Source organism: Molothrus ater, chromosome 18 (genome assembly GCF_012460135.2).
Source record: "Molothrus ater isolate BHLD 08-10-18 breed brown headed cowbird chromosome 18, BPBGC_Mater_1.1, whole genome shotgun sequence".
Lineage (NCBI taxonomy): Eukaryota > Metazoa > Chordata > Aves > Passeriformes > Icteridae > Molothrus > Molothrus ater.
In genome coordinates, this window is record NC_050495.2 from 888,665 (window position 1) to 904,651 (window position 15,987).

General features: G+C 48.3%; 1 protein-coding gene across 3 annotated transcripts in view; it reads left to right on the forward strand.

Moving 5' to 3' along the window:
- Window positions 1-15,987, forward strand: part of TMEM132D (transmembrane protein 132D) — a 192,079-nt gene that overhangs the window by 114,597 nt on the left and 61,495 nt on the right. For 2 of the 3 annotated variants that reach the window (XM_036393397.2, XM_054516786.1), the window contains one exon: window positions 5,827-6,010. In XM_036393397.2, the coding sequence (XP_036249290.1) occupies window positions 5,827-6,010 (184 nt within the window). The remainder of the gene's footprint in view (window positions 1-5,826; window positions 6,011-15,987) is intronic. The other variant, XM_036393398.2, reaches the window with a different exon arrangement.

The following is a 15,987-nucleotide window of genomic DNA, read 5'->3' on the forward strand; positions in this document are numbered from 1 at the left end:
CCTGACTGCTGGGGATCATTTATTGAGTGAGTATCAGATGGGATGGAATAAAGTCAGCATGGTTTACCCTTCCCTTGGCACCATGTGGGAAATGAGCTCCGTGTTTGCCACGCCAGGGGATGCTCAGAACCCTGGTTCTGAACTGAACTGCTGGCTCGCTGGGTAATTATGTTTTAAATTGATATTATATTAAGAGGTTTGCTAATTTTTGCTCACTTCTGAATTGAGTTATTTGGGAAAAGTGCTATCAACAGCTGGAAAATCATGTAGTGAATAATTTATTTGACAATAGCAAAAAAATAAAAGTAAAATAAATAATTCAGCAAATATTTCTCAACCAACACTACTGATGTCAAGCTCCAGAGAGATGGATCGATTTTTAAAAATCACTCCATTACATGATTAGCAGACTCATTTTTTGGTGATTTTTCTTGCCAGTTGGTTCACTTCATATGGTGATTCCCACAGAAAAATGACTTTTCAGTCTACCTATGCTGAATTTTTAATAGTAAGATGACACTGAATAAAGTTAAATTTTAATGTAGTGCTGTCTGTACCACCTTCTCCTGATACCTCAGTGGTGAGTAATGATCTTTGCTGTAGCACAGTGCTCCAGGTTCTACAGACCTGGGGTTAGAGTGCCCTCTCTGACCCTGGGATGGGCTGAGCCCCAGGTCTCACCTTCTTGTCTGAAATGTTTTTGTTCTTTGTGGATGTGTGGAGGATGAGCTGTCAGTGTGCTGACAGCATGTGGGGCAGTGCTGCTCCACGCTGTTGGGCTTGGGTTAATGGAATTCCAGCTTTTGGGGTGAGCTCTGACACGTTCCTGGTGAGTGCCAGGGAGGTCCTGCTGGCCTGGCCAGGCAGATCCCAGCCCTGGCTGGGTGTGCCGAGCTCCCATTCTGGAGCTGAGCCAGCCCCTCAGTGCTGGCAGGCGCTGCCTTGCTTGTTTTAACTCCTGCTTCGTGGCACCTCCTGCAGCGTTTGATTTTTTACCTTAAGTACCAGTTGTAGGGACCAAATAGTCCACAGAAAACCTGCAGCTGTTATTGCAGGTATAAAAGCTTTCTCCAAAAACAAGCTGGAAAATATTCATGATTGCACTCCAGCTTGGAAAGCAGAGGGAGAAGTCAATTGGATTGGATTCATTAAATAAGGAATGTCTGTCTGTAAGAGTATTGTGGGGGTTTTACCTTGTGGTACCTGGGAGAGGCAGAAGGACCCAGCCTGGCCAGCCCCAGAGGGGTCCTGGAGGAGCCAGGGATTTGTCCTTGCAAACAAATCTGGGTCTGCTGGTCGGCAGAACTGGCACTGAGAGACACAGGAGACAGGGGAAGGATTCCCTGGTGGGTGAAGGGAACGAGAGAGGTTTGTCTTTACAAACAGCTCTGGGTCTGCTCAGAGGGGAAGTTGGATACACACAGATGAGAAACACTGGAAGAACCACAGATTCCATAGGAAAATCACTGACTGGCACAAGGAGAGGAAAAGGGGGTCATGCATGAAAAGGGGCATTGGATATTAGGGGTTTTGGGAGGTCTGTGCCTCTCAAGCACCTCAGGCAGTGGGGAAAGAGAGAGGGAAATGTGGCTGGGATAAAATTGGGAGATGCCCCGAGGGCTGTCCCTGTGCTCAGGTAGGGTCGCAGGGCTGCCCTGACTCCTGTCTGCACAGCAGCCCCGGTGTCTGTGGGTTCCTGTCCCGGCCCTCGCCGCTGGTGCCGCAGGAGCCGCAGCACAGGGGTGTCAGACACAGCAGAGGGTTCGGTGCAGCACGAGTGGTGCCTGTTCCTTCAGCAGAGAGGTGATCTCTGGCTCCCCAGCAAATGTGGACACCAATGCAAATGTCCCTCCTGCCACAACAGTTTGACTCAGATGCAGAGGCTTCTTAAAACAAACAGAAAACCCTCACAAATAAAAGGATTCTCTCTCCTGAGATCAGAGCTGTGGATATCTTTTAAGAATTCAGCAAAGACTAGACAGACAATCTTTTCTTGGTGAAAATAAACTAAAAGATTATCGGGATTCTCTCCTGGCTACTTTAAATATAGATGGGATATATATATATATATATATATATATATAAATATATTCCTTCTGGTACAGGAGATTTTTCACTTAGTGATTTCTTTTCTCTTAATATCTTCTGGTTTTCTCCTTCTTTTTTCCCCCACCCAAAATCTGTTTAGGTGTGAAGACAGTTTGTTACTGGGCTGCATGTTCCCAGGAGCACTGCAAAAATATGGATAAAATCCACTTTATTTAAAGACTTTGGCACTGGGGATCTGCTGCTCTAGGGAGGGGAAATGCAATGCCCAGGAGCTCCAGGGGAGCTCCAGGGCTGGGGAGAGAAGGGAAGGAGGTACCAAAAAGCAAATATTCTGAAGCAAGGGTTGATTCTGTACTGATCCTTTGATTTCCTTTCCACCTCCCCATTCTTAGTTAGGAAACAAGTCCTGTTCAGTGATGGTATCAGGAGTAATGGCTTAAAATTCCAGCAGAGAGGAGCAGAGAAGGTTTGTGAAATCCTTTTAGTGAAATTGTTTACATTCTGGGGAAAATGCCACAGGAAAAGGTTTCTTTTTTCATTTTAAACAGAATCTCTATCAGAAATGAAATGTTTTTTAAAAAATACAGAGCTTTGTTCCAGCGTGGCAGTGCTTTGGCTTTTTAGGCATTTCTCCTGCATCTGCTGTGGGTTGATGTTGTTTCCTCCCACACGGGGAAGGAAACTTGGGGGTTTTGCCTGAATTCCAACACAGCACATGATCTTACTTTTACCCAAAAAATTAACTTCTGTCTGAAATGTCACCTTTTTTCCACTTTGTGGTGCATAAATCATCTCATCCCCTCTTTCTATGAGAAAATAATTTTCAGTTTAATTTTCTCTCCCCTGTAATGGTTTTCACAAACCCCTTCAGGCCTGCTGGGGTCAGCTGTGCTGCTGCCACCCTTCTCTCTGCTGGGAAGTTTTCCCAGTTATCCCAGGGAACATTTCTCCCTGTGCTGAGCTCTGCTGTCGCCCCTTGCCCTGGCTGTGCAGTGTTTCAGGCCACAGATTGCTGTGGTGCCCTGCAGGAGATGTGCTGTGCACGTTTGTGGGGCTGGAGGAGAATACAATTCCCTTTGCTCTGCTCTGCTCTGCCCCAGGCTCTGTGTTCACTTTGCTGTGGCACATCCTGGTTCGCATATTCATGGCCTCAGGCTGCTCCTGTCCCTCCCAGCCTGCTGCAGCCAGGGCTGGAGCTGGGTTCGGTTTGTGATGGGAGCATTGCAGGGCTGTTCTGGGGAGGAGCACAAGGAGCTGGGAGCAGAGGGAGCGCAGCTGGTGAGGGCAGCGTGGCATCCTTGACCTGGGAGCACTGCCCACAGCCAGGGCTGCTCCTGGGTTTACAAGGTGTCCCCTTCAGGGCAGGAGTGGCCATCATCCACATCCATCCTCAAAGCAGGCTGTGAGATCCCTCTGAGCAGTGCTCACTGCAGAAACCTGGTGCCAGCACATTTCTGTTGTGCTGTGCTGTGGCCAGGTGTAGCCATGATATTTTCTGGAAAATCCTTTCCTTAGGATCTTTTCTCCTGAGAGGCTGAGAGGCCTCAGGAACAAAATGCAAACAATGGTTATCTGCTGCTGTGGAATGCAACAGGTGCATCTGGGATTGGCCTCATGTGGTTGTTTCTAATTAATGGCCAATCACAGCCCAGCTGGCTCGGACTGTCTGTCCAACACACAAGCCTTTGTTATCATTCTTGTTTTTCTATTCTTAGCCAGCCTTCTGATGAAATCCTTTCTTCTATTCTTTTAGTATAGTTTTAATGTAATATATATCATGAAATACTAAATCAGCCTTGTGAACCATGGAGTCAGCTCCTCGTCTCTCCCCTCACCCTGGGACCCCTGTGAGCACGGGCACAGCCAAGGGGCTCGGGCACAGCCCCTCTCAGAGCCAGAGGCAGCAGAGGACATTGAGCACTCCATGAGCTCCTCAAGCACAGAACTGGGGTGGGACACCCTGCACAAACCAGGCTCTTTGCCAGGGACTGCCATGCACTGCCCATCCCTGCTCACACAGTTCAGGTAACTGAGATTCAGTGGTCACAGCTGCAGAAAGCAGCTTCTGATCCCACCTAGGGCAGCATGAAATGAGACTGCATTCAGGGCTAGTTTAGAAATCCTGCTCTTTTTTCCATGACATGAAGAAATGAGAAATTGAACACAATGTGTTCCATTTTGGCTCGCTTTAAATTCCATCCAGGAGAGAAAGGACACAGTGCATCCACTGAAATACAAGCCTTAAAGATGATCAGAGCAGCCTCTTCAAGAGGCATTGCATAGAGCTCTGAATTCAGTCAGCACAGTGGAAATCTCTGAGGATCTTGGGAATAGTCCCAATCTGGGGCTGTTGTCATAAATGGTTTTCATAAAAGTGTATCCTTATTTTCAGCTCTTTTCCCACATCAGCTGGGAGGCCTGCTGGGGTTTGGGTGCATTTTGGGATTCTCTAATCAGTTGCTGAAATGTTCCTTTTTTCCTGGTTGCGCTCTCCAGCAGAAATGCCTTGTGACACCTCAGTGCTGTGCCAGTCTGCCTCTCCTTGAGGATTATCCCACAGAAGGAAATTCTGCTCTTTCCCCTCCACACAGACACTGAAGCTGGTTCAGCATCCAGTACTTCAGGAGTAAAACCATTCTCAGTGTCCCCTGGATTTGTGCACTGCTAAGAAATCCCACATTCCTCTGCAGCTTTACAGGAAATTGAGTTTTTTCTTGTCTCTCTCAATGCCACTGGCCTAAGGAGCTCACCTCAACAATGCAATCTTCACTGCCTTTCCATGCAGTAGCTGGTTTTATAACAAACTTTACAGGAATTGCATCAATTCCCTTTCCAATCTTCCCTCTTTGCATTTCTGCTGTATGGAGTCCTCTGAGAAAAACCTGGAACCCAAGGAAGGAGAGCAAAGTATGGAATCCTCTGAGACAAACCTGGAACCCAAGGAAGGGCAGCTCCCAAAGTATGGAATCCTCTGAGACAAACCTGGAAGGCAAGGAAGGAGAGCAAAGTATGGAATCCTCTGAGACAAACCTGGAACCCAAGGAAGGGCAGCTCCCAAAGCCCCCCGTGCCCCCACAATGCCACACCCAGCAGGGCTTTGCTCTTCTCTGGGGCTTTGCACTCAGGGATCCTGGCAGGACTGGCTGATGTTAAACAACCCAGTTCTGTAACTCTCTCACAACGAGCTCCATTATCTGTAATTCCTGGTTTAGCAAAGGACAAAAGGAGCTTCCCACTGACACTCACAGCAAGGCAGCAGTATAGCCAAAAATGAATTCAGAGTTTTACAGTCCTCTGCTCCCTGCTGCCCTTGTTCATGGACCCCATCCCGAGCTTTGACCTTTCTTCTATGACTGCATTTTCAATAAACAGAAAATACTTTTGGTGCAGTGGTTTCCCCTTTCAGGAAGGATTCCCTTTATGTTTGTTCACGTGCTGCTTTAGCAGGGAGGAAATGCAATGTGCTCACTGAAGGGGGGTCTGGGAGTCACTTTGAACTTCCAGCCTCTGTTTGCCTCTGATCTGGTTGTGTTTCTCCCCTGTGGAATGGAGCAGTGCACAGTGATCCAGCCACAAAGTGTTACTGAGCCCTTGAATTGCTGGGAAATAACCTGAAATCTTAAGACAAGTGCAAATTATTAATTCATTGTTAAATCCATCATCCCACCAAATCCTCTCTTTGAAGGAGCCTTAATCCAAGGTATTATTAATATAAAAGCAATTATATTCCTGGTTTATCAGTGATGTGAATGAACATTTCATTCCTTTTTCCTGCAGTGCGGAGGGCCCTGCCTCTGAAATCATGCAGATTGATTTTGAAATTGAAGAGCTGACTGACCTGCCTGAGACCCAGCTCATCACCTGGCAGGTGGAATATCCTGGAGACACCACATCAGACCTGGGCATCTCCAAGATCTACGTGAGCCAGAAGGACCTGGTAGGAGTTCTCCCTTTGGCTATGGTAAGGAACTGTTTGGCATTCTGCAGGGCTTCAGCACCCATAGCTGGGAGGGACAGGGGGAGCACCTGGGGAGCCAGATCCTGCCTTGGGAGGGGACAGCACAGCTCCCTTGGGAGGCCAGCTCCTGCCTTGGGCTGGGCTGTGGGGCTGGGGGGCAGAGGCTGAGCTGATGGCATTGCCCTGCTCAGAAGGATTTTGGGGGCAGGAGCTGAGCTGATGATGGCATTGCCCTGCTCAGAAGGATTTGGGGGGCAGAGGCTGAGCTGATGGCATTGCCCTGCTCAGAAGGATTTTGGGGGCAGAGGCTGAGCTGATGATGGCATTGCCCTGCTCAGAAGGTTTTGGGGGGCAGAGGCTGAGCTGATGGCATTGCCCTGCTCAGAAGGTTTTGGGGGCAGGAGCTGAGATGATGATGGCATTGCCCTGCTCAGAAGGTTTTGGGGGGGACAGAGGCTGAGCTGATGATGGCATTGCCCTGCTCAGAAGGATTTGGGGGCAGAGGCTGAGCTGATGGCATTGCCCTGCTCAGAAGGTTTTGGGGGGCAGAGGCTGAGCTGATGATGGCATTGCCCTGCTCAGAAGGTTTTGGGGGGCAGAGGCTGAGCTGATGGCATTGCCCTGCTCAGAAGGTTTTGGGGGGCAGGAGCTGAGTTGATGATGGCATTGCCCTGCTCAGAAGGTTTTGGGGGCAGGAGCTGAGTGAGCTGATGGCATTGCCCTGCTCAGAAGGTTTTGGGGGCAGGAGCTGAGTTGATGATGGCATTGCCCTGCTCAGAAGGTTTTGGGGGCAGAGGCTGAGCTGATGATGGCATTTCCCCTGCTCAGAAGGATTTTGGGGGCAGAAGCTGAGCTGATGATGGCATTGCCCTGCTCAGAAGGATTTGGGGGGCAGAGGCTGAGCTGATGATGGCATTGCCCTGCTCAGAAGGATTTGGGGGGCAGAGGCTGAGCTGATGATGGCATTGCCCTGCTCAGAAGGTTTTGGGGGCAGAGGCTGAGCTGATGATGGCATTGCCCTGCTCAGAAGGTTTTGGGGGCAGAGGCTGAGCTGATGATGGCATTGCCCTGCTCAGAGCTGCTGTGGGTGCTCAGGCACTCCTCCATCGTGGGGCATCTCTGACTTGAGCCAAGAGTGCTCTTACCTTGGCCTGGGACACAATAATCCTGAGAGACAGGATTGCCACATCCTGAGAACTGACTCCATGTCTGTTTGAGAGTGAGAAAAGAAATCAAAGGAGTGGCATGAGCTCTGATTAATTTGAATTAGTGGGGAGCACAAAATGCAGCATGTAGCCAGCTGTCTGTTCTACAGAGGTGCAATCAAACAGGTACCCCATGGTCACAGTCCAAACCAGAGGACTTGAAAATGTCCTGATCCTTCAGCCTTGTTTTTACCTAAAAAATGCCTGTTAGGTACCCAAGTTTTGAGTACAGTCTGAAATTTGTGCATTTCCTCTTCTGTCCCTCTCACATTTCTGTGTTGTTGGAGATGAAGCACACTTGTGTAAGCTCTGGCTGTGCCTCATTTCTGTTCTTAGGCAATCTGTTAGAAAATATTGACACATTATTATTTAGTGCTGAAAGAAAAACAAAAATCAATCTCAAAGCATTTAAAAAAATGTAACCTGGATGTTTGCCTGGTGATAGCAAGTTAATTGTGCCATTACTGAAGACTGGAGGTGTTCTCTGCACTTTGAGACTCCCAGAACTGGCTGCTCTTGTTATTTGTATTTACCAACTTCTGAACCACTCAGGTGCTGAGGTTCTTTATTTTACCAAGCCCACGTTTTCTCCCTGGTGGCTGGGGCTGGCTCCCAGATGAGCGCTGTGTCACCCTTTGCACGGCTGCATCTTCCTGCCGAGCCCTGGGAGCCTCTGCTGCTGTGCTGGAGGGAAGGGGCACCCACAGAACATCCTGGGCTGGGGCATCACGGGCAGCTCTGCTGTGAGCTGGGCCCTGCCGTGCAGCCACACCACTTCTGGGGGAGCTGAAGGCTGTGGAACCATCACTGACGTCATGGGAGATGCTGGGGTTTCTGTTCTCTCCATACATAATTGAAAAGATAAAAGGTTTCCTCCCCAGTGGTCCCAGTGGTGGCAGGAAAGCAGAGTTCTCCTCAGGTGTGCCCACGAGCCGTGATTGCTTTATTGTCAGGTGATATAGTGGCAAAATATAGCTCTGAGAACAAAAATAGCTGCTGCTGGCAGCTGCTACAAATCAGCTCACTCTCCTAATTTCCATGAAAGATGAAGAAAAGCCCATTTTGCAGCAGCCCAGAGCTGTGTGCTCAAAGGTCACATGCAGCCTGTAAAGCTGTCGGGAGGTGGCATTTGCAAGGCAACAGGTGTGGGCATGGTGGGGAGGAGAGGGGCAAAGACAAATGGCAGCAGTGCCTGGATCCCTGACAGGCTGGGAATAGAAAACCTTCTCTGCACTGGAGTGCCAGGGAAGGAGCTCAGGGGATTCCCAACCTCCAGATCTTTGTCCTGCTTCACTTTGTGCTGAGGAAGTGGTGATTCATGTGCAGCCCTTTGGGTGTCCAACTTTGATTAGTTTGATACTTCAGTTTTCCCTGTGCTCCTTAAAAAGCCGGCTTGGCATTTGCAAATTAAAGTGAAATTTAAAAATAATTTCTCCTCTTCCATTTAGAAAGAAGCACAATGAAAATAATGTGTTATGTTATTTTGCTGGTTTTGGAGACAGGAATAATTTGAGTTGTTTTTTTACTGGTCTTTATAGCAGAACATGTAATTTCATGTATGCCATTGTTTCAACCTGCTCCTGATGTTCTTTTTAAACCTTTAATGAATATGTTAAGAGCAATAAACTGTTCTACTTACCATCAGCTTGAGAAGCTGGATAAGCAGACCAGGTAAATAAATAAAATCAGTTGTGGCAATAAAGAGGCTATTAATTATAAAGGAAACTTTATTTGTACTACAATTATTTCTAATAATTGCAGGGATCAGCTGTCATGGCAGTGCTGGCTCTGATGGATTCCATAAATACCCAGGGTATTCATGCCCCATACATGTACCTGACCCATTTCATTGGTCACTAGTGCTGCTCACGTTCTGCTGGACACTGGGGCTGCACTCAGGCTTGGCCACACAGTTCCCAGTGGGCTGCTGCAGTGGGATTCTGGGGCTGTTCAGCCTCCTCCTCCTCCCACCCACCCTCTGAGCTGACAGTCGGGGTGCTTTGGGGTGAAATCTGAGCTGTTCTGAAAGCTGAGTCTCCCCCGTGGCAGGGATGTGGAGGAACAGATTGATTTGGGGGATCTGCTGGGCTGGGAGCAGCCTGAGCTCTGCCTGGCGGCTGAGCAGTGCAGGATCTCGTCAGCCAAACCCTCTGTCCTACTCAAATTCAATGAGGGAGTATTCCTAAAGACTTCACTGACAGCTTTATGAAAAAGAAAGAGATGTCTAGAGAGTAGATAAAAGCTTTTACCTTCCTAATTCATAGCTTTTAAATTGCAATTACAGTATTCGGCAAGTTTTCAAATATTTAATTAAAATGTTACCCAGTGCCGAAAAGGAGCCTTTTTAAATCAAAATGATTAGTGAATCACAGATGAAATCTACTCCTAAGGAAGGGAGGAACCGTTGGATCACTGTGATATTGCCAGCAACCATTTTCTTTTCAGAAATATATTCTATTGCTTCCTGAAATAAGACAGGTCAAGGACTTCAGATTTCACCCCATAAACCAGACTTGCCATTCTCCCAGTAATGCAAGACTTGCAATTCTCCCAGACCAGCTCAGCACCACCAGTTCTGGTTTTGAGTCGCCTTTCTTGGAAATAGGCATCCCAGATGATGTCAGAATACCAGACAGTGTCTCCTGCCGTTGCTGTCCCAGTGTTTATGTCCTGGAAATGTTTTGTTCTGTCTCAGAAGATGCATGCCAGGGTTTGGTTCTGTTTCCTGGGGTTTTGAGGGTTGGTCATGGCCCTTCTCTGCAATGGTTGTCCTGTGACTCAGTCACATCCAGATCTTTCTGCTGCTCTCTTCTTCCAGACTGGAGAGCTCTCCCCTGATGGCTGAAATTCTGCCTGTCAGTCCCCATGATGGAACTTCTCACTGTGGCAGCATTTCATTCCATTTTGTGTTCTGAATCCTTGGGTTCATCTCTTGCTTCTGTTTAATAGTTCAAACTTGTGTACTGACAATGCCTTCCCAACTGATACTGCCTGCAAATTTGAGCAGTGGTCTGTTCCAGGGTCATTACTGACAGCAGTTAAACCACAGATTTTCCTGGGTTATTTCTGGGCTATTGGATCAGTCTAGCTCTGGAATATTTCTGTGGCAGTCCAGAGGAACAGATTGTCTCACTGGCTGTGGCTCTCCCAGCTTTGCCTGATCCAGAAACCTCCCTAATGGATGGTTCTTGTGCTCAGGCACCTTCCCCTGCAAGGACTTTGTACTGCAGGGCTTGTTCATCAATCTCTGTGCAGTGTGGGAGGCAGATCAGGTTCTGTTTCACATCCTGGTAACTGCAGTCAGCCTGTGCAGCTGATGGGGGAAAGAGTTTCATTAACATGGGACAGTCTGTGGTGCTTCAGGAATTAACTGAACCACAGATCTGAAACCACAGGACATTTTTCCTGTATGTAGATGTTAAATATTCAGGCTTTTTCAGAGCTTGTGGCCCTGGCACCTCTCTGTACCCCAGTGATGGGCCAGGCCCTGGGGAGTGCCCTGGGGTGTGGCAGCTCTGCAGACTGTGTTCAACAATGAGCATCCCTGCAATGGGGCTGATTTCAGGGCTGATTTTCCCTGCAGTGGGGCTGATTTCAGGGCTGCTTTCCCTGCAATGGGGCTGATTTCAGGGCTCATTTTCCATGGGGCTGATTTCAGGGTTCATTTCCCTGCAATGGGGCTGATTTCAGGGTTCATTTTCCTTGCAGTGGGGCTGATTTCAGGGCTCCTTTCCCTGCAATGGGGCTGATTTCAGGGCTCCTTTTCCTTGCAATGGGGCTGATTTCAGGGCTCCTTTCCCTGCAGTGGGGCTGATTTCAGGGCTCATTTTCCTTGCAGTGGGGCTGATTTCAGTGTTCATTTCCCTGCAGTGGGGCTGATTTCAGGGTTCATTTTCCCTGCAATGGGGCTGATTTCAGGGCTCATTTCCCTGCAATGGGGCTGATTTCAGGGCTCCTTTCCCTGCAGTGGGGCTGATTTCAGGGCTCATTTTCCCTGCAATGGGGCTGATTTCAGGGCTCATTTTCCCTGCAGTGGGGCTGATTTCAGGGTTCATTTTCCCTGCAATGGGGCTGATTTCAGTGTTCATTTTCCCTGCAATGGGGCTGATTTCAGGGCTCCTTTTCCTGCAGTGGGGCTGATTTCAGGGCTCATTTCCCTGCAATGGGGCTGATTTCAGGGTTCATTTTCCCTGCAGTGGGGCTGATTTCAGGGCTCATTTCCAGGTGGAGCTATCTGAAATGAGGCTTGGTTTGGGGTTCAGCTCCTGCTCTGGCTGCTGTTCCCCAAAGCCTGGCCTTGCTGTGGCAGGGCCAGCTGTGCCCACCAGCCCTGGCTTTGGTTTGTGTGCAGGCTGGAATGAGGAATGCAGGCACTTGGCAGTGGAGCACACCCATCTCCAGTCCAACAAATGCCACCTTCTTTGGTGTCTCCTTGCAGATTAATGACCACCCTGGGCTCCTCAGCATTTGAAACATCAGGCAGCCGCTCTCTCCCTGCACAGCCAGACCTCGTGCTGATGTAGGAATCACTGCTCCTGCAGCCCCGCACTCCCGTGTGGCTCCTCACACCCTCAGGCAGTGACAGCCATGGGGCACATCTCCTTCAGTGCAGTCCTTTCTCTGCCACCCTCAGCACAGGTGATGGAAAGGGATCCTGATGAAGTTGTTGCTGAGGACAGGAGGTTGGAAATGTCAGGCTTGTCCCTGGAGCTGCAGTGGGGCTGAGTAATGCTGTGATCACCTGGAACAGCAGCAGCCTGGCCCTGTCAGAGGGCAGTGAGTGATGAGGGCTGGGGCTGCTGCTGGCACAGCTGCTGACAGCCACACTTTGATGTGGGCCCTGGGAATGGGGCTCCCAGAGAAGCAGGAACAAGCACGAGGATATTTTCCTTAGGAATTAAAGCCTAAGAAAAATGGCTTTGCATAAGAGCTGCTCTTTCTGAAGTGTGAGTTACATGTGTTTTCTTTGATTAGACTGAACAGGGTTTGAGACAAGCCCAATCCTTCACCCTGACAATCTCTGTGTTGCTCTGGAGCTGTGAAATGTAGAAGGACCAGGAAAAGACAGCAGATGTGAATTTAGAGCAGGTTTCACCAGAGCCTGTCCCTCCTTTGGACACAAGATGTAGAAGTGCTGGCCTGTTTTCACACTGCTGTAAAACCACTGTTATTACAAATGTTCTGAGTTTAAAACAGAAATAATGTGGTGGTGAATTGAGTTTTCAGAACGATGGTCTTGTAATTATTTTGTAATTTGATCATTTTTGTGGAGTCAATTTCAGCCAGCTGAAAGGGACCTCATTTTGAGTAGAAAAGTGCTCTAGCTGTGGGGAGCAGCTGTGGGGAGCAGCAGGGATCCAGCTGTGGGTTCCAGCTGTGGGTTCCAGCTGTGGGCTCCAGCTGTGGGGTTCCAGCTGTGGGGTTCCAGCTGTGGGCTCCAGCTGTGGGGTTCCAGCTGTGGAGTTCCAGCTGTGGGTTCCAGCTGTGGGCTCCAGCTGTGGGTTCCAGCTGTGGGTTCCAGCTGTGGGCTCCAGCTGTGGGGTTCCAGCTGTGGGGTTCCAGCTGTGGGCTCCAGCTGTGGGTTCCAGCTGTGGAGTTCCAGCTGTGGGGTTCCAGCTGTGGGTTCCAGCTGTGGCTTCCAGCTGTGGGGCTCCAGCTGTGGGCTCCAGCTGTGGGCTCCAGCTGTGGGCTCCAGCTGTGGAGCTCAGCCCCAGCCCACCTGGCTCTCAGGCCATTCGTGCCCAGCCTGGTGGCCCTGGGCTGGCTGCAGAGCAGCGCTGTCCTTGGCTGGGCTCTGCTCTCCCTTGGCCTCCCAGCCCTTCACTGCATGCTTATGGAAAGATTGTTCCCTTTTGGCATAATGAAGGGATGCTGCCTTAATTGCTTCCCCCCTGATTAGTGATTTGGACACAGCATTGCTGAGGAGAAGCAGAGCATTTCTCCCTGCTGACATAGATCATCACCTCTGTGGTGCTGCTGGAGCAGACCAGGCTGGGATCTCTCTTTGCAGCTTCTTGACATCATTTTTAGATGTTCTTCCTAATTTGGGGGCTGGGGGCTTCTCTCCTTTTTTTTTTTTTTTTTTCTTTTCTTTTTTTTTTTTTTTCCTCCTGGGGATTTAAGGTTTTGAAATTATTTATTTATGAGCCATGAAAATCTCCCCAAAATGGATTTTAACAAGTGTGTAATTGGATAATTTGACAACTGGTAAGCTGAAGCCCCAGAGATCAGGAATTACACTTCACCACAGAATAGTGGTTCTTCATGTAGAATTAATTAGATTTCCTCTAGATTACAAGTAGTAAGAAGAGTGGTCAATTAAGAGAATTATTCACTGACTTTTCCATCCTTCTTCAAGCCAGTGGTTTTAAGAATTCCTTTTCCTCTGTGAGATGTTCTCAGAGGCAGGATGGCAGTCAGAGGACAAGGGCCAGTGGACTGAGCAGGAGTTCAGGGTGTGCACTGAGCACAGGAATTCGGGCTGAGCACAGGAATTCGGGCTGAGCACAGGAATTCAGGGTGTGCACAGGGTGTTTTCAGGGCTCCCAGGTGTGTTCAGGAGCAGCAGCACAAGCACAGGGCCTCCAGAGCCTGGTGCTGCTCCCCTTGCAGAAGGAGCAGTAGAAATGACACAGAGATGTGCCCAGAGGGAGAGGACGTGGACCCGAAGCACCCAGGGCGAAGATCTCAGAATTTAACGTTTCCTGAATGCAGAGAAGATAGATTTTGTAACAGCACATCTGTTTCACTTCCATTGTGACCTTCAGAGAAGGGAGGAGGAAAGAGTGAAACAGGAAATCTGTGCAGCTGAGATTTTGGAATACCTAATGTTGTTTTATAATCCCTGATGTCATTTCTAATTGTGAGGAGAATACCAAAAAACCCAACAACATCAAAATGTGGGAAGTGCTCATTTAGAAAAGCTTGACATTTAAAGAGACTAAATTATAGGCATATAAGAAATGTAAATGTTAAATTTAAAAAGTCTGGTTCTTTTTCATATCACTTACTAGTAGTTCTATCATAAAATAACAGAATCACTACCCTGGAGTGGGATTCTGCAAAATTACTCCCCTGGAGACACAGCAGTTACAGTTCAAAGTGACTTTGCCTGCAATGCTAAACTTCTATTTCCTCCACCCATCAGCTCCAAACAGAGGGAACATCAATATTGAAACCACTCTACACCTGGCCTGAAAATCAGTCCTGAAAGTTTCAAAATAACTTGCTGGACTTCCAAATGTTCCAACTGGCTGTAAAACCCAGTAATTGTTATGTTATATAGAAAGATGAAACCTACATAGTTCGATAAAGAAAGACAATGCACTATAGTAATGAGACTTTCCATTGTAATTCAGGGTAAAAATTCCAAATTCTGGTTGTAGTATTTGTGAGGCAAACCAGCTTTGAATTTAAAAATAATTCTCCCTGTTTCAGTGAAATGAAGGTGTGTTGTTTTCACATGTGTATTTTCTCTTTGATCTTAAAAAGATGTCAGAAAATGGAATTAAGTTTCCTTGTCAGAAGTGGGTGCAATCTAATATATGTATATAGCTCTTTGCTGATAAGGTGATAACAGGAACCACTAAAAAAAGTGAAAAGCTTAGACATGAGGGGAAAACAAAGCATTTCAACATTTAAAACAGAGAGGAAAAAAGCTGAACATATGTAAAAATATGTAAAAGTATACATCTAATTTAGTCCTAAAGAGGAGCAGAAAAGAACAGATCTGCACTGCAGCTGGCATCCAAGGAACCACAGCTCTCCTTGTCTGGGGGCTTGGTTGGGCAGATGCTGGAACAGCCAGAGTCAGATTTTACAGGTTATGTTTAGGTTATAAGCTTAGGTTTATAGGTTTATTTATAGGATGTGTTTTCTGTTCTGTGCTGTCAAATGAGTTATGAATTTCTTATTGTGAAAAACTTAAATGTTTCAGACTTGGCTTTCTGAAGTGATTCTGAGCTGTGTCTCTCAGCTTTTACAGCGTGGGGGGAAAGTCTTCAGGAGCAGGCAAAGTCCAGTTCCAGTTATCTTCATTTCTGGTTTCCCTTTTCCATATTGAAGTGGGAAGAATATAAAGAATGAGAGAGGGGTGTTGGTGTTTGGCCAGAACAGGAGTGGACTGTTCTGTGGGTTTGAAGATGGGTCCTTGCCTTGCTCTGCTTTCCCTTCCCTCTGTCTCCAGAGCCCTGTTAGACCCTGTGAGGAGAGGCTGCTTCAGATGTGGATTGTGTGCAGTGGCCAGAGCAGCAGGGTCTGCTTTCAGCTGCGCAGTAATGCTGACAATCAGACAGGAGCAGGCATGGGGAGATGCTCAGTTTGCAAGGGGGCTGGAAGCAGCAGCCAGGGCTCTGTGATTATGAGACTGCTGGACAGGATTCTGGGCAATGAACTCACACGTGGGGGGCAAAAGCCAAAGCCTTCAGTAGCTGGCAGTAGTTCAGCTGCCCCTCAGTGTCCAGCCTGGCAGCTTTCTGTGCCTGCTGTTGGAAATGCCCGTGCTCAGAGGGGCTGGCGGCCAGCCCTGCCCAGAGCTGCTCTGTGCCCTGCTGCTGGCCTGGCTGGACAGGGACAGGGACAGGGACAGGGACCTCGCTCTTCAGGGGCAGCATCTGCCACCCTAGCCTCTTCTGGTGGCATTTCTGCTTAAAAAGAGAAAGAGGTGGAAAGAGAAAGGGATTCCAGGTGGAGGAAGCAATTCTTCTTCCAGGGTAAACTCAGCCCAGTTAATTACCTGAAGCAGAGGAAGGCAGTGGTTCTGGATCAGAATTCTCA